The sequence below is a fragment of the Gymnogyps californianus genome, chromosome 4 (genome assembly GCF_018139145.2).
Source record: "Gymnogyps californianus isolate 813 chromosome 4, ASM1813914v2, whole genome shotgun sequence".
Lineage (NCBI taxonomy): Eukaryota > Metazoa > Chordata > Aves > Accipitriformes > Cathartidae > Gymnogyps > Gymnogyps californianus.
In genome coordinates, this window is record NC_059474.1 from 83,519,859 (window position 1) to 83,543,968 (window position 24,110).

The following is a 24,110-nucleotide window of genomic DNA, read 5'->3' on the forward strand; positions in this document are numbered from 1 at the left end:
TTGTACTGCCATTTAGATTTCATCCGCATTTTGCATTTTAAAAGCAGATATTGTCCAGCTATAGCTGGACGTGAAAATCCAAGAATGCATCAAGCAGGCTCTTCTATCCTTCTCCAGCAAAGCTGTTCTGCCAAAGGTAATTGTAGAGCCCGTTAAATATGGAATTTATTACTTGTTGATGACATCTGATGAACTTGGGTCTTGACACATGACTGCGGGATGAAGTAGCCTTGTTTGGTTTGTGTCTCCCTGACTAAAAGAGTTACTTGAAGGAGAGGCATCTTGTTTATCTAGAAAGAGTGTCTGCTCAATTGGAGAAAGAAAAAAAACCCACCCACCCTGCGTTGTCGTGGAGGATGTCGGCGCTGTCCTCCAGCCGTGCTCTGCCGTGTCTGTTGGAAGAGCCCTGCCAACGTGTATCTTGACTGTCAAAGATGGGGGAGACGTTCAAAGGGTTCGCAAATCCTTTCAGTGGTCTTTGAAAACGCTCTCCTCCCCTTGGCGAATATAAAATACAATATAGCGTTATTAAACTCTGGGCCTCAGAAATAACAAGGGAGGTTGGTGGTTATCCTGAGTAACCGTGAATTGTGTGGGACGAACGCATCTTTGCGCGCGGCTGCAGGAGAGGGCAGAAGACGGTCTTCCCTTCGTCTTGGACGTATCGGCATAGAGCACACGACCGGTCACTGATGTAACTACTCCTTTTCTTGCAACAGTGCTCATAGAAAGGGTTATTCAGTAGAACTAACTTCTCTCCTATGTCTACCGTAGGGCGTGTTGGAGAGCTTTCTGGGCACAGCAGTCACCGGCGCGATATTTTGCCTTTTTGCTGGTCAGCCACTCACAATTTTGAGCAGCACAGGACCTGTCCTTGTCTTTGAACGGCTTCTCTTTAATTTCAGCAAGTAAGTACCGGAGGGGAGGAGGGGAGGAATGTCTCACACTAATGAAATACTAGCTAGGGAATGAGATGGCTAGCGGTGGGGAAGGAGGGGATTTAGTGCATGAAAGGAAACATCTCTTTGTTCCGTGTTGAGATGGCAGTGCAATCCCATCGGGGATTCTCACAGGCACGCACGTCCCGGGGCGCTGCCCAGTGTGTGGGTGCCTATCTCCTTGGGGCCTCTTGGAAATTCTTGGCCAAGTCTGTCCTCGGTGAGAGGTTTGCACTAGTTACAGTCAGCGTGCCGTTCCTCCCCAGCCGCTGCCTGTGTTTCCCGTAGGAGCAAAGAAAGGAATCCAGCTCTCGGTGATTTCACTAACAAACTCCCGCAGGTCTCAAGGTTACCAAAGATTTGTCCTTAAGTCAGTACTCATTTGAAATAATCGCTGTTACTTATAAAAGCAAAAGTACCTATGACAGCAACAGCTATCGATCTCTGTTTGTCCCCAGAATTCCTCAGTGGAGCTTTGCTGCATTAAATGCTCTTGGTTTTTGGGTGGTTTTTTTTTTTCCTTTTAACTGGTATAAAGAGGTTCTGCTCCCCCCCCCCCACGTTAATGTTGACGCAGCGATGACAGCTCCCACCCAGAGCTAAAGGGAGCCCATTTTGTTAGGTGTTCTCAGTTGCTATTCCCACGTCTGCAAGGCTGGCAAAATGTAATGAGAATCCCTAAAGGAATCAGCATATTCACTGGTGATTTTACGTGTATACTCATTGGTGATTTTCCACGTAGTACTGATACTTTGGACGGTGTTTTGCGAGGAGATCGTTTTAGGTTGTACAGAAAACGCCCCAAATCACTTGTAGCCCTCCCTTCCCCCATCAGGGAGTGTTCCCAGCACTGCAAGTTGTGAAAGACTTGTGTTTCAGCACACAAAAGCAAGAGCTTTTGGAGTTAAGGCATTACTAGGCTTCCTTTCAAAAGCAGTCGCCTGTGATGTGGAACAGCTCTTTGGCCGTTGGTGGTTATTTTTAGAAAAGGTCTATTGAATTATTAAGCTGAACGTGGCCGCAGATTGCAATAAGGCAGGAGACATGGTATATGTTCGGTTGTTTAATTGTATCTCCTTCCTCGTTGTATTTAATCTCTGTGGGTAGTTACTCAGGAATAATTGAGAGCACGTAATCATGTCTCTCCTGTGAATACCCTACATGTGGGAGAAGACTTTTGAGGTGCAGAGCTTCTGCTAAGGCAGGCAGTATATTTACATGTGGTCCCACATACGCAGTGCTACGCTGGACTCTTTTGGAGTGAGGTGATTTAATTTCGTTACTTAACTCACTTGATAATACTTGTGGCAGCGTGAGCCGTGTCTGTGAAAACAGCGCAGGGCAGGATGAAACGGGCAGGCTCTGATTCTCCTGCTGCTTTGTCCAAGTTGGTGTTATTTTATGATCAGTACTGTTGGGTTTGAAGCCTGAACGGCCTCGCAGCGCGCTCTGACTGCTGGTAGAGAGAGCCGTATTCCTACCAAGCCGGGGAGAAGTTCATCTTGGAGTCGAGGATGCCGTGGAGAGACGACCTGCGCCTTCAAAATGCAACGCGGTTCCCCTCCTGCCTGGCCCTGGGACTGCCGCTCTCCTCGGCACGGTCTCCTCAGTCCTGCCAAAGAGGGGCAGAGGAGACGGGCTTTGAGCCTGTCTCTTCCCCAACCGCCCCCGGAGCACAGGCAGGGAGGGATGGAGGCAAGAAAAAATGGAGAGAAAATTAGACTAGCCCGGGGAGGGAAACTGGAAGCTGCCGGCCGGTGAGAGCTCCGCAGCAGAGCAAGAGGGGGGCACTTGTCTTTTCTTTCTTTGACTGGAATAAATGAATAAAATCAGGAATAGACTTGCGATAGCTGTTTGCATGTGGCGGGCGGGTCAAAGCCCAGGTGCAGCACGCGGAAGGAAAAAAGCGAGATGGAAAAACACTTTGTACGGTTTTGGGAGGGGGAAGGTGGTTATTTTTAACCCGAGGAGGAGGTGGTGGTTATAAAAGCTATTGTCCTAACAACCTGCTGGAGCAGAATGGCAGGATTTTTCGAGGGAGTCTTTCTCACAAGGAAATTGGAATCAAGTACTGTGATTTTTCAATAATGCATTTGTGGTTGTTCATATTCACAACACCCTGTTCCCTGCTGGGAGCAAAATTAGAAAGACTCCCCGTCTACCGATTCATTTAAAGTTCGACTCCGCGTGTGTGTGTGTATGGAGAGAGATCTAAAAAAGCCTCCCGTACCCAGCCCTGCACCCTTTGGGTGCCTGCAAGAGCGGCGTTCGCCGTGTTGCCGGCAGAGTGGGTCGATGCTACAGGCCACCCCGGGTCAACTTGCATCGCAGCTAGTGAGCTCTGCTCCTGTGCAGAGCTTCTCCGATGCCCATTGTGAAATGAGTCTGGGTTTCCGAGCTGGAAGAGGCGGGAAGCGAGCGCTGGGCATCCCAGGAAAGCAGGACCCCAGCCCTTCTGCCTGCCAGCCGCAAAAGCAGGCTGTTGGGAAAGTTTCCCCTCCGGAGACCTCGGAAAGAAAATTAATCACGGCAAAAGGACTTAGCCTGTTGTATTGTGTATGTGAAATGTCCTGTGCTTTTTCGTTTGCTCTGCGAGCTTCAGAAGTGCTGCAGGACTTTGAGGGGTAAAAAAAAAAAAAAATAGTTTAAAACCTTTTGAAGTTCTTCAATGGTCTGCAGTCAGGATGCCATCTGGGCTTCTGCCAGCCGTCTTCTCCCCACTCGGTCAGATGGATGGCAGCTCCTGCTCTCTGAGGCACTGACTCCGGATATTTCAGAGAGTTGTCACTGGGGTCTTTTATTTTTGGTTTGGGTTTTTTTTTTTCCCCTTCTCTTTTTCTAAATCGGCACTTTGTTTCTTCCTTGCTCCTTACCCCTCTTCCAGGTCAGACTCTCAGTGTGAGAAGGCTGCAGCCCTCCCTGAGATGTTTATCTACGATAAGGAGAAAGCCTTGCAGAGGCTTGGTTTGTGTGCAGATACCTGACCCTGTCTTGAGCCTACCTGACGTCCGACCCAGGATCCTTCCAGAACTGCGTGACGCTGCCCAGCAGCAAGCCTTTAACTGGCACCCTGCCTGGTCTGCAGCCTTTTCTCCCATTTTACAGCCACGAGGTTGTAGTCCCCCCACGTTGAGGTGCTCTTCTCTTCTCCGCTCTGCAGTTTTATACCGTGCACTAGAAAATTGCCCTCGAGCCCTCTGTCGCCAGGATTGCTGCTGGCGGTGGGACTAGGTGCTCGGGGCGCGCCGTGCAGAGCTGCTGCGAGGTTTGCCGCCTGCGGGTGAATGCAGGAGACGTGAGGCCACTATTACTGCGCGAGGTTTGAGGGAGCCCATCTGCAGTGGGGGCTTGGGCAAATGGTGGCACCGGCTCTGAAGGCATCCGGGTTTGCCAGGTTGCAAGCACCCTACCGAGCGTTTTGCCGCTGAGCTAAAACCCAGGCCGGGTGCTCGGAGCAGAGCCCTCCCTGAGGCACGCACGGCGCTCTGGAGGAGCCGATGCTGACCCACGCCTGTCCTCTCGCCGCAAACAGGCCTGGAGGGATTGTGCCGCAGGGCAATCCAGCGACCTCCTTCTCCCTCGTGCCTTGGAGAAGGACTTGAAGATGCTCTTCTGGTCTTACGTTGTAGAGCTGCGGGTGGTTATCTGGTGTAGCCTGCATCCCTAAGGTGTCTTGAAGACAGCTTTTGCTGCTTTTTATTTAAAGGCAGGCTCACAGGGAGAGACGTTCAGCTTTTCTTGCAACGCTTGATGTAGCTGGGGGAAGGAAGGGATCAAGTCCTGGGCCCCATCCCCTCCCCAGAGCTTTCCGACGCTGTTAGAGACTTTGCTCTGAGACTTTCCACAGAAACTGCCCTTCCTCCTCTGCCCTTCAACACTGCAAGGCTTCCAGGGAAGACCGGCTGGCTGGGGCTGCCGGCCCCGCCGCCTCCCGCTCCCTTCCCCAGAGCAGGCAGTAACCTCCCTGGCAGGGCCTTATCTGCTCCCGTGTTCCCTTTTCACATTTATTCGGTCCTAAAAGCCTGCCTTTGGACTCCGCGCCGTCAGGGCATGGCAGCCTCGAGCAGCAAACAAGGGGACAAATAAAATTCCCGGGAAGGAGCGACGCCGTTCCCTCCATCATTCCCCACAGCCTGCCACGTCCTCAGCACCACGGTTTGTTGTCTTCTGCTTTGTACTTCTTGATCTTCTCCTGCTGATGTTTCGATTTCTGCAGATAGCGCAAGGGCCAGAGAGATGGAAATGCAGGCTCCTGAGTGTGAGGCTTGGCAGGAGATGGCTTTTCTGAAGGAGATTTGTGAGCCTGTGGTTAAGTAAGTCTTCTGCTGGTGGAAAGCTGTCGGCATTGAGCTGCCCTTGGTCTGGACAGCTGGATGTTTGGGCCTTTACAACTCTGTGCGTGTTTGCCAAGGGAGGATTTTTACGGGGAAGCCTAGAAAGAGCTTGAATTCGCTGGTAACATTTATTAGTGGAGGCGTAAGCAAGAGCCATCACTTCTCCATGCTTTTCTACCACTGCTATTAAATTGCACCGCATACATTTATGGAGTTGGCTGGCTTGAAAATGGAGAGCTTAGCTCTGGGGAACTCTCCATTGAGTCTAAACGAGCACAGGTCCCAGAGGCTGTGCCTTCACCGCTTCTCACTGGGAAGTCGCGATCCTGCGTGCATTTATCTAACCCCGATGTTTTCCCTTCCTGCCACCCCTGTGTTGTTGCAGAGACAATGGTTTTGACTACCTGGAGTTTCGTCTCTGGATCGGCCTTTGGTCAGCCTTCCAGTGTCTCATTCTCGTCGCTACCGATGCCAGCTTCCTCGTCAAGTACTTCACCCGCTTCACCGAAGAAGGCTTCTCCTCCCTTATTAGCTTCATCTTCATTTACGATGCTTTCAAGAAGATGATCAAGCTGGCAGATCATTACCCGATCAACTCGGAGTTCAAGGTGGACTATATCACGCATTACTCTTGTGCCTGTGAACCTTTAGATCCAGGTAAGAGAATGTTTAATTAGCTCTCCAATTTGCAGATAGGAGATTGCATTTGCTTTCTTTTTCTATTGTGCTGCAGTCCAGATAAGAAACAGGTCGATTAATCTTTCTTTATCAGGTGTCTTTAGCTAGCCTATCTTAGCCTTATTTTGAAGCTGAAGGGTGAACTTCAACCTACGTGCCAACGGGAATGTCTTTATAGCCGACCTTCCCGGGACTCCTCATGTGAGCATCGTTGCCAGTGAAGAAGCTGTCTCTGTACCCTTGTCTCCGTGCATCCCTGTGGCCGTTAATTCTGAACGGCATTCCTCTGAGAAGCCTGCGAAGGGGCAGCAGCGGTGGCCAGGTCACTGCCGTGGTGCTCGGGTCACTCCTGGTATCCGCTGTGCCATTTTGTCAAGGGCAGGAGCTGGATTTATTCAGGGCGTTACCCAGACACGGGTGGTTTTCCACCTCCTGGCTGCGTGTATGAGCGGAAAAAGCACAAACAGTGCCTCGCTAGAGCACAAGGGAAGTATATCCAAGAGTTCAGCCTATCCCTAGAGCGTGGGCTGCAAGGCAGTTATAGCCAGCATACGTATAGATCTGGCAACGCGACAGGGAACAAAAGGTTACCAAACCCAAATGCAAACAGAAGTATGCTGGCTCGTACCATTAAGGAAGCTGTGACCGCTCCTAGGATCCTTCAAACAATGCGGAGTGAGTAAGAAACTTGGTTTGAGCTCAAAGTAAACTTCAGGTTATCTCGACGTACCTGTCAAACAGGAAAAGCTTCTGGTTGCTGCTAGCTGCCTCTGTGCAAAAGGTGTCGGGAGCTGGATCCCTCGGAGCTGTGCGCTGACGTTCGTTATTAAATGTAAGATCTCTGCAAGCACTTGGACGTTGGTCTAGTTCTGCTTCCATTTGAATGGCAGGGCGTTTTCTTTTCCGGAGTTAGGACGACGGGGAACGGTCAATGCCGAATGGAAAGTCTCCGCTTCCCATCTAAACGCCTACGCACGGACCCAGTGCCCAGGGCAACCGTGGTGGTACAGCTGGCATGTGTAGAGGAAACGGACCACGTGGCAGAAGCCCACACGTTATTTCGTGAGAGATTTGTGCCCAGCAAGACAATGCTGGTCTTTACCTTTGTACGCAAGCGAGGGGAGGATCAGCGTGTGTGGTTTGATCAAGTTCACAAACCCTCGCTGCCGCCGTTCTCTTTTCATCCGATTTCCCTCTTCGCCAAGTCTGTGTTTCAGAGGGTAAAGATGACCTTATCGTCGTCATCTCCAAATGCTTCTCCCTTAGTTTTTCAAGTAGCATTGAATAAAACTTGAAGAGGAGGAGCGAGCAGATAGTACTGGAGGTGCTGACGGCAATCTGTCCGGGTAACCCTCTGGGACTCGGCTCCAGCCACACCAAGCTGTCCGACACAGATCCGCGTGAGTCTGTGGCACCTCGGGCACGAAGGCCAGTGCTTCAGAAGCTGCCGAAGTTGAGGGAGAAGGCTGGAAAGAGCAAACTGCCTGGGAACGGAGCAGCTAACAGGGCGATCCCGTATTTAAACTCAGTCCAGGACAAGCTGAAAAAATAATTTGAGGCTTCTGTGGGTAAAGCAGCAAGCGCTGGGGTTACAGTATCAGCAGAGCAAGCGGCACTAGCTGGGTCCTTTGGCTGTTCTCATCCCTTGCTTGGTGGCCTGTCCTTCCACGGTGCATTTGATGCAGAGAAGCAAGGGATTGTCCAGAGGAACAAGTGGCCTGTTAAATAGCTGCTAGCATGTCAGTCGTGACGCTGACAGTTCGGCCTTTCACACGTCTGAAACACACCGATACGCGTGTCCGTATAACTGTGCCTCTGCATAAACCCAGCCAGCATCCCTGAGAAAAAGGCGGCACAGATTTCATTCCTGCTCCTTCGCTAAACAGGTTTCTACATCAGCTGCTCATCACAGCTCCAGAGGAGATTTTCTCTCTTACCACGCAACAGTAAATCGGCAGCAAAGCAGCGAGCAACAGCCGGGAAAGAGCCTAAGCCAAACACTTTCACGAAGGGGCTCTGCAGCCTCTCTGAGTTTGCTCCTTTTTAAAGAGAGCGCCTTGCTCTGTGTACATGCTGATAGCCATGCAACGGGAGTCAGTCCGTAACATTTTGCTCGCTAAACGTAAGTGGCCTTATTCTCCACGTCCTGCATTTTTTTTTTTTTTTAAAGCCCTATATAAGATGGCAAAGTAGAGGCAGAGTATCATCCTTGCGTTTCTGGGATGTTTGCTAGCTGCTCAGGATGGCGTCAGTGACCAGGGGGAGCTCGGAGAAAGGGGGAATTGTGCCCCGGCAGCTGGGTGGGCTCTTGGTCCTTTGGCTCTGGATGAATACGCTGAGGAAAATGGCCCAGCAGAAGATAAGCGAGGAGATCTGAGCTTAACCCGAAGCAAGGTGCGATCCCAGCAGTGTAGTGAACGTCCTTGAAACAAAGCTCAAGGCTGCAAGGCCTTGCAGCAGTTATCCTCTGTGCTAACATTTCCTCCCCTGAAAGTTTGCAAGCTTTCTCTCGCGCATCAGGAAATGGAATAAAAATGAATAAAAAGATTAGCAGAGCAAGTGCAGGTAAAGCTTTATTGATTTTTGTCACGCCACAGGTGACGCTGACTCTTCTTCCCTCGTACTCTGATTCAGGCTTTTTACTGTGGGTTTTAATCTCTGTGTCATTAAGATTCGGCTCCAGAGTTTTTGCATCGGCCCTTAGCTTGCGTCGCTTGGTTCCTGCAGTGGGCTCTGCCCGCGCTCCCACTCGCAGGGGCCTCAGAAAGCCGGGGAGCAGCGTCTCGCCAGCCCCACCACGCTTTCCGCTGGACCTGAAAATAATGCCTTGGAAATCGGCGACAGGATTTCTGCGTGCTCCGGTGATAATTACTTCATGTGTCCCGCGGGGACTTCCCTTTGATCCTTGCACCTCCAGTCTGTGTCTCGGAGCAAACACGCACCGTTTTATAACGTGAGTCAAGAAGTTAAAAGGCAAAGCCGGCAGCCAAACCCACGCTCCATCCGCTTGCAGGAGCAAGAGCATCCACGTAGCAACTGCTTAGCCAAAAGCACAGCGTCAGGGCAGCGTGCTTGAATGCCGAGGGGGCTCGACAGCCGCAGCGGAGGGGACTGGGGGCCTAGAAGATTGCAACTTGCTGCTCTCTGCTCCGTGCAGTTTTGGGGCGCTGACGTGACAGTGCGAAGACCCTTGCGGAACTGGCCGCCTTGCGTGTTTCTGCTCGGAGGCGACAAGCTGCTCCGTGCAAAAGCCCTTTTACCTCATCTGTCAAGCCTACCGAGAGGGTTTGGACGTGATTGGAGATGCTGAGAAAAGAACGTAAAGCGCTCTAAGAGAGACGTTGATTATCTCTTCTCAACCTTGACCTCTCAAGAAAAGGACTGCATCGTTTTGCAGGCTCGGCTCCGTCCTCGCAGCGTGGCTTGCAGCTCGGCAGAGTTTCCGCGCTCGGGCGTTGCCCCCGGGGTTAAGGAGCAGGCCTTTCCAAAGAGATCCCTGCCGTCGCGAGGAAGGTGCCGGTGGCAAAATCTGCAATAATGCTTCGAGGCGCGGCAAAATCCATGAGATCTTACTTGTCAAGGGCCCCGGAAAGATCGCCTACATATAAAGATGTCCTACTGCTTATTTAGACCCTAGTATGATTTCAGTATTATAAAAGACAAATGCACTTACTCTCCCGCTAAACAAATGTGAGCTATGCAATACTTTAATACAACTTATTCTTGTCAGACATAAAAGTACACGCAAAACCTAAATAAAACATGAGGACATAGCTGACAAGCCTGCTTTCAAGAAGGATTGCATTTCTAAACAACATTTCAAATAAAGGATTTCTAATCCCATGAAAACAAAAGGAAACCATGTATCATTGTCACAGTGAGCGCTGCCCCTCTTTCAAAGAAATCACATCCATCCTGTTGATTTCAATTACTCTTTATCTTTTTTTTTAAACTCAAAAAATGTGTTTGTGCTGGGTTCTGAAATGCATTTTTCTTTTCTGGGTATCTGTGGGGTTGTGCATTAATTTTAAATTAATAATTAGGAGTGTTATATGGATATTTATTTTAGTCCAGAAATTGTTAGAAAAATATTGCAAAACCATCACATATTATGTGGTCTGTCTGTTTGTCTATATTTTTTTTTTTTTTACAATGAACTCCAAAAAAAACCCCAGTTAGGTTTGAACTATGTTCCTCTTAGCCTTTTCTTTCCGTTTTTTGAGTGATTGATGATTGATGCTTTTGAGTCACTCTGAAACAATACTTTTGACTCGCTTCCCTCGAGCAGAGAGATCGCAAGCAGTTTGATGGAGTTAACAAATGATTTAATAGTTGAAATTTGCTTTCCTTCCTAGCTGTTTCGGCACCGCGCTCACGGTATGCCTTTTTCTGTCCTCTCTTGCAGTTAATCGCTCGTTATTTAACAGGACACCGGTGCCGTCAGCCGATGAGCTGTTGTATTCCTCTACCGAGACGGTAAGTGCCCTTGGCGAGGGCAGGGATTGTATGGTCTGTGAAGTCCCTAAGTGCCGTGCATTTCTGCCGGGCCGTGCCGATAGATCGGGAATTGATCGCATGAAGAAAACCCTGCCGCTGACGCTCCCCCGTTGCCCGTCGCACTGTGAAAACGTGACCCTGCTCCTTTTGGCATGCTCGCTTGATTCCCCCGAGGATTTCTCGTAGTGCTGCGTACGGAACACTGTGTGCGCCGTTTGGTAATATTAATTCCTTGCTAATAGCGGCCACTTTCTTGCAGTCTCATCTGTGCGTCTTGGCAGGATGCAAATGGTTCTCCCGGGGGATTAGTCAGATCCAGGGCGGTAATGGTAGGAGTGTTGTGGCCAGCCCTTCTTTTGCAAGGTCCTGTTTCCATCCCGTTCTTTGATTGTTCTGTAGCTAACCCTGGCTTTTCCACATTTCGTCTCCGGTGGCGAGCTTTGGACGATGAGGAGAAAGAAATGGAGCTCGATGGGGTCAGACGCATTTGTGTTTGATGTAGGGGAAGTAAGTTGAGGCACAGAATAACAACTTTCTGCTGAAGAATACAGATCCTACCCGTCTCTGTTTCTTTTCATGTGGTGGCCACTCTTGCGTGGCATCAAGTGGCCCAGCAGAAAGGGAACGGTTTCTGAACTGGGCACCCTGTCTCCAGGCACTAGGAGTGTGAGACACGAACCTGAAGGCAAGAGCATTGCCCAAGGTCCCCGAGGGGGTCGGTCGCAGGGTGAAGAAATAGAAGCGAGGACTCCTGATAGCCAGGCTGCACCTTGCGTGCCCTTTACGGCTCCTTGCCTTCTTCACTGCCCTACCTCCGTCGGCTGGCTGCGGTCCCTGAGCATCTGAGCTGGCTGCCTCTGGAAGGTAGCTGGAAATGAGGGCCTCCTTGTTCGGCTGCTCGCCACAGAAAATAATCCTTGGGGAAGTGATGAGCAGCCCCCAGCTCCGATACAACGCCAGCCATCAGGACGCCTACATCCACCCCTCAGGAGAAGAGTGCCCCGTTGCCGCTTCTGTTCCGTTAACAAGAACGGCTCTTCTCGGGTTTTGTGGGTTTAGCGTTCGCTTGTCAGCCTCGGGAGAGGGGAGGCATGCCTAGGAGGAAGGCAGAGAACTGAAGCGAGGCTGGGAGACGGGAGAGCAACCCAACGAGTCGCGTTTCCAGCCTGTCCTTTCTTGGGACTGTCCTCTCGGCATCTCAGCCCTCCTCCCCCAAAACCCTGCTTTGCAACACCCTTCCTGCAACGCGGTGGGGGCTGGAGGGGACTCCCGTCAGTCCTGGCTCTGTCTCTCCGCCTGATTTTGAAAAGAGCCGAGGGGCCGTGCGCTCCCCGTAGGATGCTCTGCCTTAGCCCTGGTCCCCGCCGGGGAAGCCAGCCCGGGGCGCAGAGCTCAGCTCTGTTTCCAGGCCCCTTTTTTGGATGCCTTAGAGTTTCAAAGCAAAACAAGTGGCTGGGGACACGTGGCGAGGGTGTTGGGAACGGGAAGAGCAGCCCCATACGCATATCCTGCCGGGCAGTTGGCAGGGGGACGAAGCAAGATCACACTGAGGGGTCTCCCAAAGAAGAGAGATGCCGTCTTCTTTCTGCTCTCTGATACCCCAAGCGGTACTCTTACCTCTTGAACACTCCCCGGTGCTTATTTCTGTAGACGTAAAATCACGAAACATAAAATACGCCCCCAAATATTTGTGGGTTTGTTTTTTTTGTTTTAGTTTATCTCCCTGCTTTGAAAGCCACGTTCACTCTCCCCTCTGTTGCCATCCTGAAGTTAGCAGTCGGGGCGGCTCTGCAGAAATCCTGTTGAAGAGGGACAAAGTGCCGCTGCTTGATGCCGCGGAGAGAGACAGTGCTGAGGGAGCAAATGCGGCAGCACCTTGTCAAACAACACCACGGAGCTGGGGGGTTTGTTGTTGGGTTTGTTTTTTTTTTCCCCTGCCACAACCATCAGGAAAATCACATGTCAGTTCAGCTCTTGGGATTCACAACATTTGCCGAGGAAGCAGCAGTTTATTACGTGCAGCTTCCCACCACCACTTGGTCAGCATCCAGTTTGGAGGCGTATGTGATGTATTTTTCGACGTACACACGTGAACAAGATACTAACAGACGCAACGTGAGGGCGTGAACCTTTTGCCTTCAGCGAGTACCTTACATATTGTCAAGTTTTCTAATATACGTTAGCGTTTTTTTTTTCCCCTACTTGAAAATGTCGCTTATAAACAAAAGGTTATCTTGCACTTTTGCCTAAAGAATGTCCTTTTTCTGGTAAATTGCCTGAATTAATCTGTGCCCACATTTGCGCTAAGTTCTCTATAACTGAACTATTTGGAGTAAAATACTCTTTCCTCTCTATGGATTTATTAATTTTGAGTTATTTTAAAATATTCTTTCTCTCTGATGCCATGGTTCCCGGGACTATGGTTTCCTTCATTGGGGTTTTCGTGCAGAAAAGGAGGAGCAGAGACAAAGTGATTCTAAAACTCCCTAGACTGACAGAATTCTGTAGGTACTTGAAAATACTTTAAATTTTCCTTGGTGTTAGCGTATACTCTCTGCATTCCCACTCTCCCCTCAGACAAGCGCTCTCTGTGCACACGCAGAACAGCCTCGCTATATATATGCACGTTTACATTCTTGGCCTCTCCTGCATTTGGGTTTGTTCTGTCCTCGTCCCTGCGCTGACGTGCTTATGAATTGTGCGGGGAGGGGACAAGCCCCTTCCTCAGGCTCTGCTTCACCACAAGCGTTAGCAAACAGATGATCATCTAACATGTCCTGTGCGGCTCTGGGTTCCGCCACGAGAGCTGAAATCCAAATAGTGCCTCCCCGTCTGGCCATCCCAGTCCGTCATCGTTAGTAACGGGGTATTCAAATGAGAACGGAAGCAATGAAAGGCAATTCAAGCGCAGGTTCTTCTTTGGCAAGACCGTGCGGAAGAGACCCTCAGCTCTTGCTGAAATCGAGGGAAAGCGTTGTATTCGGGGGCGTTGGGTTCAGTCCCAGCGGGGTGAGCTGGTGCTCTGGGACGGTTCTGCAGCTACGGGCAGGTTTTAGCGGCTGGGCAGAGTCCTGCTCTGCCCCGGCGCCGCGTCAGTGCCGCGGGGAAGGCAGGCTGGGGCTGGGGCTGGAGGGCTCCGCAGGGCTATAGCAGAGAGGGAAGCTGAACCTCAGCATCCTTCCGACTGCTTTAAAACGGAGGGGATTTTGGTAACTCCAGCGGTGTGGAAGAGCAGTGCTTCCTGAGATTTATACAACCCATTTGCAACCTACCACTACAAGCTAAATTCCAGCAGACAGGCAAAACCTCTGCGAAGTCCGGTTGCTTTCCCTGCACTCAGGGGAGAGTGGTGCTCTGCAGCTACAGCTCCACCGTCTCTGAACAGCTCTCCACGCACGCAGTCGTAACCTTAAAGAACACCTTAAATATATTGCAGACCCCCTTTTAGTCAGACAGCAGCGGGAAAATGGTCTCACAGTCCTGAGGTTTGCTTGGACTTAACGTTGAATATTTACAGCGTGCGCCGGATTTTTCTTTGCACGTCTGGCGTGCATAAACTGATGGCTTTTACAAGACACACAGGAGGATCCCAGAGCTGAACTCTGCGTGCACCGCAAGACCAGATCAGCTCGTTCAGCAGCAGGGCCGTGTCCTGTGCACGGTTCCTCAGCCTTCACCGGCGTAGCACCCCGTCCTTTAGCCCAGGGCGAGCGGCACTGCATGGTGGAGGTGCTCGGAGCACGTCAGAAGGACACCCAGTAACTGCGGTGCGGCGCTGTGCGTGCAGAAGCTGCCAGCGGGTGTTAGGCGAGCTCAAGCCTTGTTTCTAGAAAGGGCGAGGAGGGAGACTTTTCTGCTGTGGAAACAGCGCTGGTCTTGATCCGAGAGAAGCGGGTTTGGGTTTGGTGTTGCTTGCAGTGAACGAGGAGCGGGGAGCGGGCGTAGAGGTGGTCTCAGGCCACTCCAGCTTCTGCGTGAGGTTTCCAACATTGCCTTTCCACTGGAGAAAACGCAGAGCACGTCTGGCAGACCACAGAAGAGGTCAAAAGATCTCTGTCTTCTTTCCGAGGGCCAGACTGTCCTCAGTTCACAGGTAATATCATCCTCTGTCCAGGTTAAAATCCGTTCTGTCTGTGCACAAGCACAGGGATTTTTAGCCTCTGCGCCGTGCCTCCCTTCTCCTCCTAGTATTTTTCCTGATGCTCTGTCCCCGTTCCTGTCCTAGCGTGAGCAGCTTATGCACAGCTTTATGGAAATGTTCTCTTTTTTTTTTTCCTGCAGTACAACACCACCATTGACTGGTCGTCTCTGACAACGAAGGAGTGCTTGAGATACGGAGGGCAACTTGTGGGCAACAACTGTGAATATGTCCCTGACATCACCCTCATGTCTTTCATCCTCTTTTTCGGCACTTACACCTGCTCCATGGCCCTGAAGAAATTCAAGACCAGTCGCTATTTTCCAACCACTGTAAGTATCTCCTTTCCCCCCCTAGCAGTCTGGTTCTTTACTCGTTCAGAGTGCAAAGATCAGCCTGCCTTTTGGTATAGCTGTCACACACGCGCACAGGGAGAAACGCTTTGCAGGGAAGCCAGGCTGCTTTGGTTGAGATAGAAACATGGCGCTGGTTAACGAAGGGATGGCTGGGGTGGCTTAGCTGTCACTCTCTCACCGTTTCTGGAGGGCACGGGTAAGGCAGCAGCAGGGCCAAAATAAGCCGTAAGCTGTCGTGGGGATGCGGCAGTGATTTTAAAGGTGCTGAAGACAATACTTCCAAGCTGAGATATGCAATGGTGTAGTTTATCAGCCTTAAGAAATCAGAAGAGTCCGTCAGGCGTATATAGTTTCAGCTGGCCATTTCAGCGTCAGATACACAGCTTAGTGTGAGGTACTGACTCTGGGGTAGGATGCGTGGCCGTTCGATGGAAATCAAACGACCAAAAGGGGCTCGTAACCGTTGTGTCAGAAGTCTCCCTGCTTATAGCCGCAGGGAGTATTTGGGGAGGCCAAAAGAAGCCCTTTGCTTTGTCACCGAGTAAAAGCGGGTAAGCGAGCTGTCCGTACAGCGAGCTGTCCGTACAGAACAGGAGAACAGAGACACATCTTTGACGTTATCACGTAGCGTTTGAAATAATCAGAAATCCATGCAAAAACGTTGAACTCGACTACAGTCCGTGCCTGGTCTACCTGTTACGGTAGGGACCTAAAGCAGAAATTCCCTTTCTTCTCTGAGGATCAGATGCAAAATAAGGACGACCCGAACGACCTCAGCATGGATTTAAACAAGATTTTGCTCAGACTGGCAGCCAGCTTACATGCACCTCGGCTTGTTTTGTCTCCCCGACTAAAGTTACCACAAGACACGTGCGAGCCGGCGGTTTCCGTGTGTGCCGAAGCCGTGTTCCTCTATGAGACCTGGCCCCCCCCCCCCGCCCCCGACCTTGTTTTTGGCATTCTGACACACGGGGATTTATCCTGCGTGGATGTTTACTGTTCTGCTGCGTTACAATTGAACTTCTATTATTTTTAATAAAAAGGAAACAAATTCCATCCGGGCTGGAATGCAGCTCAATTTATCGGTAACCACGTGAACCCAGGGAACCTGGAAGGAACAACAGCTCTGAAAAGATCACACAGTTACAGACAAGCACAGTGGGTCCTGCCCAGTTAAATTTCGGGGTCTGACCAGTGGCAGCTTTAAGTTGTCATATTCCAGTGACTTCAGGAGAGTTGCGCTCTTAGGGCATGCTGAGGATTTCGCTGAGAAGCCTAGTTTGTTCTCCTGTCTGTTCAGGTTGATTTATGACTTGAACAGAAAACGATGTAATCTCTGCCAGTCGTACAGAACATCTCATCTGTCGTGGAAGTTTGGGTCTTCCCGGCTTTTAAAGGGAAGTTTGTGCCTGTTTCCATGGTCTGGTGTAAAATACCGTTTCTTCCCTTTCCCATCTTTTTTTAATCTGCGTTGCAAAATCAGTTATGTTAAAAGAATGGACTGTGGGGATAACACAGTATTTTCTGTTAAAGCCACATACCTTAGGAATCCTGTGGTAACACGAGTAGCTCGACTCATGTCAAAAAAGCAGTCTCTAGCCCTGCATAGAAAAACACGCGTGTGTGGACCCTAAAGAATCAGAGATCAGAAGGCAAACAGAAGGAGACAATGTTCTATATGTCTAAAAAAAGTCACTATTTTTTTAGGTTTACTTGTAAGTGTTCAGTATCTGTTAATATTGGAAGCTGATCCTGAACAGTGTCTTCAGACACCGCTGCAGAGGAACTAGGTCTCCATACCAGTGGTTGTTGGCTGCTGTCGAACGTGACATCAGTGAGACTGCCTTGAAGGATTCACGTGGGAGTTTCTTACAACAGCAGTTTTCTTTTTCCTTAGGCTTGTTTTCATACTTCCACTTAGACTTAATTGTTTGGCTTTCAGACAAGGCAGTGAAGTACCAAGGCACATTTAGGCAAACGGCACCAGAGGTGACAATGCGCGCCTTTGTTTCTACAAAAGAAGAAACGATGAGCTTGCATTGCCACCGAACGCAAGCCTGGAGCATCACATAGAAACTAAAGCATGGATAAAACGGTGTTTCATAGTGCTCGCTACCGTTATGATATCAACTTCTGTTTCAGGCCCGGAAGCTCATCAGCGACTTCGCCATTATCTTGTCCATTTTAATTTTCTGTGGAATAGATGCCCTGGTAGGTGTGGACACACCAAAACTAATCGTGCCAAGTGAATTCAAGGTATGTCATTGTCAGCTTGTTTGGGGCCCTTTGGAAGAGGTTCCCTCCTCCACCCACCTGCCCTGTATAGAATGACTTGCCCTCAAAACGGGAAAGTAGTCGGCTATCTGGAAAGGACCGTTTTACTCGGCTGATATCCTTTTTATTAGCATCATTTTGGTTGGCTGATTTATCTCCGAAATCCTGCCTCCATACTTTGGACCTTTTGTTGCTGTTAATGGGAAGGATGACATTGTCGCAAACCTCACGTGCCTCCCTGTAGCCCCATTGCTGGCAGTACAAGCGTATTTAGGATGTCGTCACTCCTATATTGCGGCTCTAACGCAAGCTTTCTTTTCCTTGCCCTTAAAAGCCGACCAGTCCTGAGAGGGGTTGGTTTATCCCACCTTTTGGAGGCAACCCGTGGTGGGTGTACCTGGCAGCAGCCATCCCTGCACTGCTGGTGACTATCCTCATCTTCATGGACCAGCAAATCACAGCCGTCATCGTCAACAGGAAGGAGCACAAGCTCAAGGTGGGTGCGTGCTTTGTGCCTTGCACGCGTGCCGAGAGCTGCCCGGTGCTCTTTCTGTGCTAGAGACGGAGGAGGGCCTGTGGCAGTGTTGAACGTACGTGCCGCCTCAGCAACGTCATTGCTGGCCTTTAACAACGGTATTTATTTTGTTAACTAGCGTAGAGTTTTTGCCAGGAGAACCGCTGATGCGATTGAAAATCCTGAGCGTTGCGCAAGCAGCATTTGCCTTCCTCCTAAGGCTGGACCCCTGCGCAGGGCCAGCTCGCGATGTCTCGTTCCATAAGCGCTTACTAATTTCAATTGGCTTCACCGTCGTGGGGCCCGAAGCATTCCCACATGAGAAGCTTTGGGATGGCTCGTCCCTTTTCCCTTCACAAACAGGTCCCGCGCCAGGAATAGTCGGATTGCACGAAACCAGCCAGCTACCCCTTCCCTTCTAGGGGAAGGAAAGGACTTAGACCCATCGCATCCTACCCACTGCTCGTCTGGCAAAGACGTGGCTAGAGCCGGCAGAAATTAGAGCAGCCCTCCTTTGAGAGGCAGAACTTTTGTTTAAAGCCCCTTTTCATGTCAACAGAAAACCAGAATTTTCTTAAAACCTTTACAGTATTTTGATCTTTCCTTGCAAGAGCTTCACTCTCCAACTGTAAGCGTTTGAGAATGGCAGAGAAAGCTTGTCAGTATAGGCTAGTCAAAGCTTGTCTTGTAAAGAATACTGATGTAAACAGTGTCTAGCTGCCGCCTTAACCTTGCTGCCCCTGCAGCTCTACTCGTGGTAGTAGTACTGGTGTGCCTTAGTGAAGGGCTGGATGAGGTTCATTTCAGAATCTACCAGCCTTGACCCGAGAAGTGTCGGTTGCCTTGGTTATTCTGCGAGACTCTGCCATTTGAAGAATTAGAAAAGGAAAGAGGGTGCGCGTCTATCCACAAACATAAAGTTATTCCCTTGTCCACTTTGCTTGTCCATCTGGCGTGCTCTGCTTTTGCAGTAGGAGATGAGAAATCATTAAATGAAACGCAGTCAGAAACTGGGGAGGAAAGTTGATGTCTGTCATTCTGCATGTTTGCTTGTGTAGGGTAAATGCATGCTGTCCACTACGTCCAGCAAATACGGTTATCCATACTACCAAAACTGTTCGTTCCTTTAAAACAAGTTCCCAGGTCTGATGTTAAGGAACACCTAGGAAGGATAGGATGCTTTCCCGTGAGGGTGCTTGGCAGACGTTCTTTCTGGCGTTTTTTTTTCAACAAGGCATTTGGGAAGATGATTTGGGCCGGCAGAAGGCTCCGGTCGCTCCCTGCCTTACAGCTGGTGGGCCAAACTGCTGGGTTTTGGTAGTGCTGGTGCTTCCAAACGGCCGTTCGCTTCACAGACTCTAGTTCTCTAGAGAAGCTACTCCCAGACTCAAGTCCAGCTAACTCAAGCTTCTCCTCTAGCATCGAACGACTCTTAACATCTAATTTTCCTCCTGCCACCTTTCTCCCTCAAAGACACGGGCCTGTTCCCTGTCATCTGCTGCTGTTTTTAAGCAGAGAAAGTTGCTTTGTGATTGTGCTCAGCTTTCTTCCTGCACTTCTGTCGTAAACTATAAGGGGGTACTTTATGAATCCGATGCATCGGCGTGGAAAGGAAAACGAGGGTGGCCGGAGCGGGTCTCCCAGGTCATGCACGGATCTGCAGAGCTCAGGCCTGCGGTGGGGAGAGGCTGTGAGCTCGGAAGGGCCTCCTCGCTCAAGAGCTCTGCTTTAACCTGAGCCAGGACCTAATTTTAATTTGCAGAGCACTGCGTTACTGCATCCAAGCCAAAATCTCTCTCCCCTTACCGCAACGGGCAAAGTTTCTCTGGATCTGACAAGCCCCTGTCACTGTGTTTATCACGTAAGATGATCACTGGCGGATGTTCCCAGCCATCGGCAGAACGAGGTCTCGTTGTGGCACGGCCATCCCCGAGCGGGCACGGCACCGTCGGTGCGGCTGTCAGCCGCTCCGAAGAAGGTTTTGGGGCGCCGGGGTGACCGTGGAACCCAACCTGTGGTGGGGATGGCCCAAGATGGCCCGAATATGTCAGCTGTCTTGGCTTTACGGTGCTGTAAAATACAAGCAATAAGCTGAAGAGCTTTGGGACATAGCAAGGGCATAGCCACAGTTGGATGTTATTTCAAGAAGAGCTTTATATCCGCTGACATATAACAGCCTAGGATGTAGTAATGTTTTTTAAATAAACTTTCCAGACTGGCGCTATGCAGTTTTTCATGCCTGTAGGGTTTTTTCTTTCCCTGCACGGTCAGTTCTATTGAAAAATATTAAATTCCTGTAAAAGAAGACTCTCCCTTCCTGCGAACGGGACACGTTTCACGTGGTCTAACCCGTGAGAGTAAAGACTCCCTCAAAACATGGGGAATGCTGGGTCAGTATTTAGATATCTGCTTCATCAGTTATATTGAGCGCTGCTGGAAATGTGAATGGAGCTTTTACTTGAAAAAGAGGAGGAGGTTTCAATTCATATGGTCACTGTGGACATTAGGCAACCGACGTGTGATTTAAGACCGTCCTGAACCTGACCTGGAGGAGAAAGTCAGAGTAACAGGGAATGGGAAAGGTTTGTTGGGCGCAGCGATGGGTGCTGGCTGATGGTCTTAGGGGTGCTTTAAAAAAAAAAAAACCCTCACAACATCGCTTTTTGCCATCTGGATGTGAGCATCTATATTCAACGCTGTGCCCACATCTTCCTCGGGGGCAGGCTAATCGTTGACGTGGTCTCAGTTTTAGGTCTGTCTCCTGCACCTAACTAAGCAGACGTATCATTTTCTTCATCCCTGGAAGAAGATACTCACTGTTCTTCCCCCAGGAAGAAGAGGCCCCTCATCTCTTCAGCGTATAGGCACTGAACGCGGTTATGCTATCAGCACCGGGTGTACTTTTTTTAGTAACAAAGTATAAACACTCCAGCGAAGTAGTGTTTAATATAAAAAATTTATTTCCTCCTTCCTTTGTTATGGTTGTGAGCACATGCTTTTGTTTGATTGGGGGTTCTTGAGTCTGATCCTGCTACTCTGCACCAAAAAACACCTCCGTGCACAAAATCTACTGTAGGCCAAAAGAAGGACGGGGTTTTTTTGGCTAGTGCCTTGCTAAAGCATTGGCAGGGTGTCACTGAGCGCCCGTCCCAGTGCTGCCGGCCAGCCAAGGTAAGCGGCGCGCGTATGAGGAAAACAATGAGGACTGTTCAAGGCGAGCTGGGTTGCTTTCCCTCCTGGGTCACCAAGCAGGTCCGGATCATTTGTTCTTTCCAATAAAATCAAATTGAACAGGATTAAAAAAAGGTTAATCTGCTTTAAAATAGCAAACCTCGGCGATTTGTCTAGTGTTTTTCTGAAGATCCCTTTCTTTGGTGGCTCTTCTGTTTTTTCACTTCTTCTCTTGGCACTTGTGACTGCTGGATTTCTGTGTTAGTTCATTAAAGGATTTAAAAAACAGAAGATCAGCGGTCTTTAAAAAGGAGTAAAGAACGAGGGCAGCTTTCTCCTTTCGATAGGGTATGAGCCCATCAGCCGTTCTTGTTGCTTTCCCCAAGAGAGCCTAGGGTTGGGTGTTGAGGAGGATGGCTCCAGCACCAGGCACGATCAGCCAGGCTCAGACCAGTTGTGAAGTCCCCGCTGTGAGATCCCGCAGTTGTTTCCTATCCTAAATATAGGAGTTCAGATCTCCCTCTGAGACAGCAAATGGCACGCGTTACCTTTAGGCAGGCACCGTATTTCTGTAAGATTGCTTTCAGGTAGACTTCATTGACTCATATACACTGAGAGTTACTTTACGACAGCTGCTTAAAACTAAAGTTAGGCTTTGGGCTGGTTTTAAGGGGTGGTTTGGGTGTTTAAAGCTCTGTGCGCATCCAAGCTGTCGCTTACACAGACGCGAGATGACTTGGCGCACGAAGGTGCCGATCTGGGCCTCCCACCACGTCAAAAGAAGTCCTGCGCGCTCGTAGCAGAGCAGTAGGACAAACGGCTCACCATTGCAAGCCGCTCTCCTGCTTTGCGGGCGACCTTCCGTCCGCTCGCCCTCTCCAAACTCTCTCGCTGCCGTCACTAACTGTCTCGTGTTGTGAAAATGGGCCGTCGTGGTTTTTTGCACGCGCTGCGGGGAGGCAGCAGGAGGTTGGGATGGTGCTGGGCGTTCGACTTCTTGTCACTGTGTTACCTCGTTAAAAAAAATGGGGACATGTCATTGTAAAAATAGCACTTTACAATGGGGTTTCATTTTTGGTTTTTAAGAGGCAATGCTGAGTGCCTTCAGAACACTGTAAACCCATTATAACCAAGATATATATATATGTGTGTGTGTGTATATTAAAAAAATATTGAGAGATATATATTGAGAGCTTGCTTATACTGTTTACAAGATACAATGTGTATCTCGCCAAGTATTTTTTGGTGAAGATGGCGCGCTCTGATTGTCTTTAACTCATGGTCTGCTGTGTCCAGTAACTCTGTAAAGAGCTATTTGACTGGTCGCAGGGCTTGGCTTCTACCAACTCAACCTCCAAGCGCTATATAGCGTACACAAGGCGCTTGGTCCTTTGCCAGGCTGCTTGCAAGTCTGCTGCTCTCCTGTGCTTACTGTATTGTTTTCAGAGCTTGTCAGAACGGTAACGCTTACCTGTTTTCCCGCGGAGGCAGGTGATCCATCCTTTAAGGAGCAATGTGTCCTACTCTGCTATTTCTTATGACAGTTTCTGTTGGCCAAAAGATGCTGTAGAAGGAAACGCTGCTTGTTTGGTGTGCCTCTGCCCCCGGGCCAGAGAACTGGCCATTCCATAGGTATTTAGAATAATTAAGCTGAAGGTTGTCTGTCTCCCTTCGCAGAAAGGTGCTGGATATCATCTGGATTTGTTCTGGGTGGCCATTCTGATGATCGTATGCTCCTTTATGGGTCTGCCCTGGTACGTTGCTGCTACCGTGATCTCCATCGCTCATATTGACAGCTTGAAGATGGAGACGGAAACTTCAGCCCCTGGAGAACAGCCCAAGTTTTTGGGAGTGAGGTATGTCAAACGAGAAAGGCTTTAATTGCCTTGTTTGCCTGCAGAGATCAGTTGTACTATAAACGGTCTTGCTTCGAGCAGGAGATGTGCAGAGGTTCAGGGGGAATAGCTCTTAGATTTGCTGTAAATCTTCATTTACACAAAAGCTGTGCTTCCTTACAGCTTTTTTTGTCCGCAGAGGATATATCCAGTTAGAAGTTTATCTGGCGTAGCCCTTTTGCAAATACTCTTCTTGAAAAGGAAGAAAACTGTTGCACAACGTGCGTGCCTGTAGTCGGGGGAGAGCCTGTGCAAACGTGTGGGAGCAAAGGGAGGAAAGGAAGGAAACTTCGCGCCGGAGCTTAGACCGTTTCTCCGTCTGCTTCGGGCACGCACGTTGAAGTCACCCCAAAAGACCCAAAGCTTTACAGAGCGAGCTCTGGTGTCCATGGGACGCTGCAAAGTTGTCACGAAGAATTTCGTGCTGCTTTCTTCATATTTCCAAACCCGGCTGTGAGCTGTAGCAGCGCAGGTCTCTGGCAATTCCTTGGACAAATCCCCGTGTAACTCCTCGAAAGTTTGTTCGGCCAGATCAGACGCGGTTTTCCGGTGTTTGAGAAAGGAGATAAATTTACTGCAGATTTCATTATCCATGGAAACTAGACAGGCATTCATTAGCAAACATAATGGTAAAAAATGTAAACCTGTCATGCCTAGAGCAATCAGCTCTACTTAATCAAGGAATTTTTTCTGTATTTGGTTGCCTTAATTAAGTGGTCTGAAGTGCTTTCAATAGGAGCGCTTCTGGAAATCAGGCCGCTTGTTTAGGCGACTAAATGGAAATTTAATGGCCTGACTTTCAGTACTCTGAAATATTACTGGCCAAAGTGGTTTTGGATGTCGGGAGCGGCTGTGGGTGCCGACGAAGGCCCGTGTTCAGCACCCCACGAAGGCCTGGACTATTTGTCTCCAACTGCTGGAGTACTATGACCGGGACTCAAAATATGCTACTAATCTAAAAGTGGAGAGCTAATGATTTATTACCTATTGCATGCTATAAATACTGCCGTGCAGAGAATTTGGATTGCTAGTTAACGGTTTCTGATGTTTAACATGTAAACACGCTCCTCCTTACTCAGTAGCAGTACCCTGTTGATCCACAAACAGCAGAGCTAAGGCAGCATACAAAAACTCATGTGGTGTTGGAAAAAAAGAGGTGTATGAGGTTTGGTTAGGATCGAGGTACCTGCCTGATGCTGTTGGCTTGTCATCGCCGGTCTGCTTTGCAAATGTGGCTGCAAAAACGAGTTGTCAGGCTTTACGTTGGTTTTGAGTCCTCTGAGAGGGAATAAAACCAGAGTGAAAGCCGAAGCCA

General features: G+C 49.6%; 1 protein-coding gene across 1 annotated transcript in view; it reads left to right on the forward strand.

Moving 5' to 3' along the window:
• SLC4A4 (solute carrier family 4 member 4) overlaps positions 1 to 24,110 on the forward strand; it is a 190,909-nt gene that overhangs the window by 150,886 nt on the left and 15,913 nt on the right. Inside the window, exons 13-20 of the mRNA XM_050896615.1 lie at positions 775 to 908; positions 5,658 to 5,929; positions 10,356 to 10,404; positions 14,534 to 14,561; positions 14,729 to 14,917; positions 17,084 to 17,197; positions 17,550 to 17,711; positions 22,578 to 22,756. Of these exons, the coding sequence (XP_050752572.1) occupies positions 775 to 908; positions 5,658 to 5,929; positions 10,356 to 10,404; positions 14,534 to 14,561; positions 14,729 to 14,917; positions 17,084 to 17,197; positions 17,550 to 17,711; positions 22,578 to 22,756 (1,127 nt within the window). The remainder of the gene's footprint in view (positions 1 to 774; positions 909 to 5,657; positions 5,930 to 10,355; positions 10,405 to 14,533; positions 14,562 to 14,728; positions 14,918 to 17,083; positions 17,198 to 17,549; positions 17,712 to 22,577; positions 22,757 to 24,110) is intronic.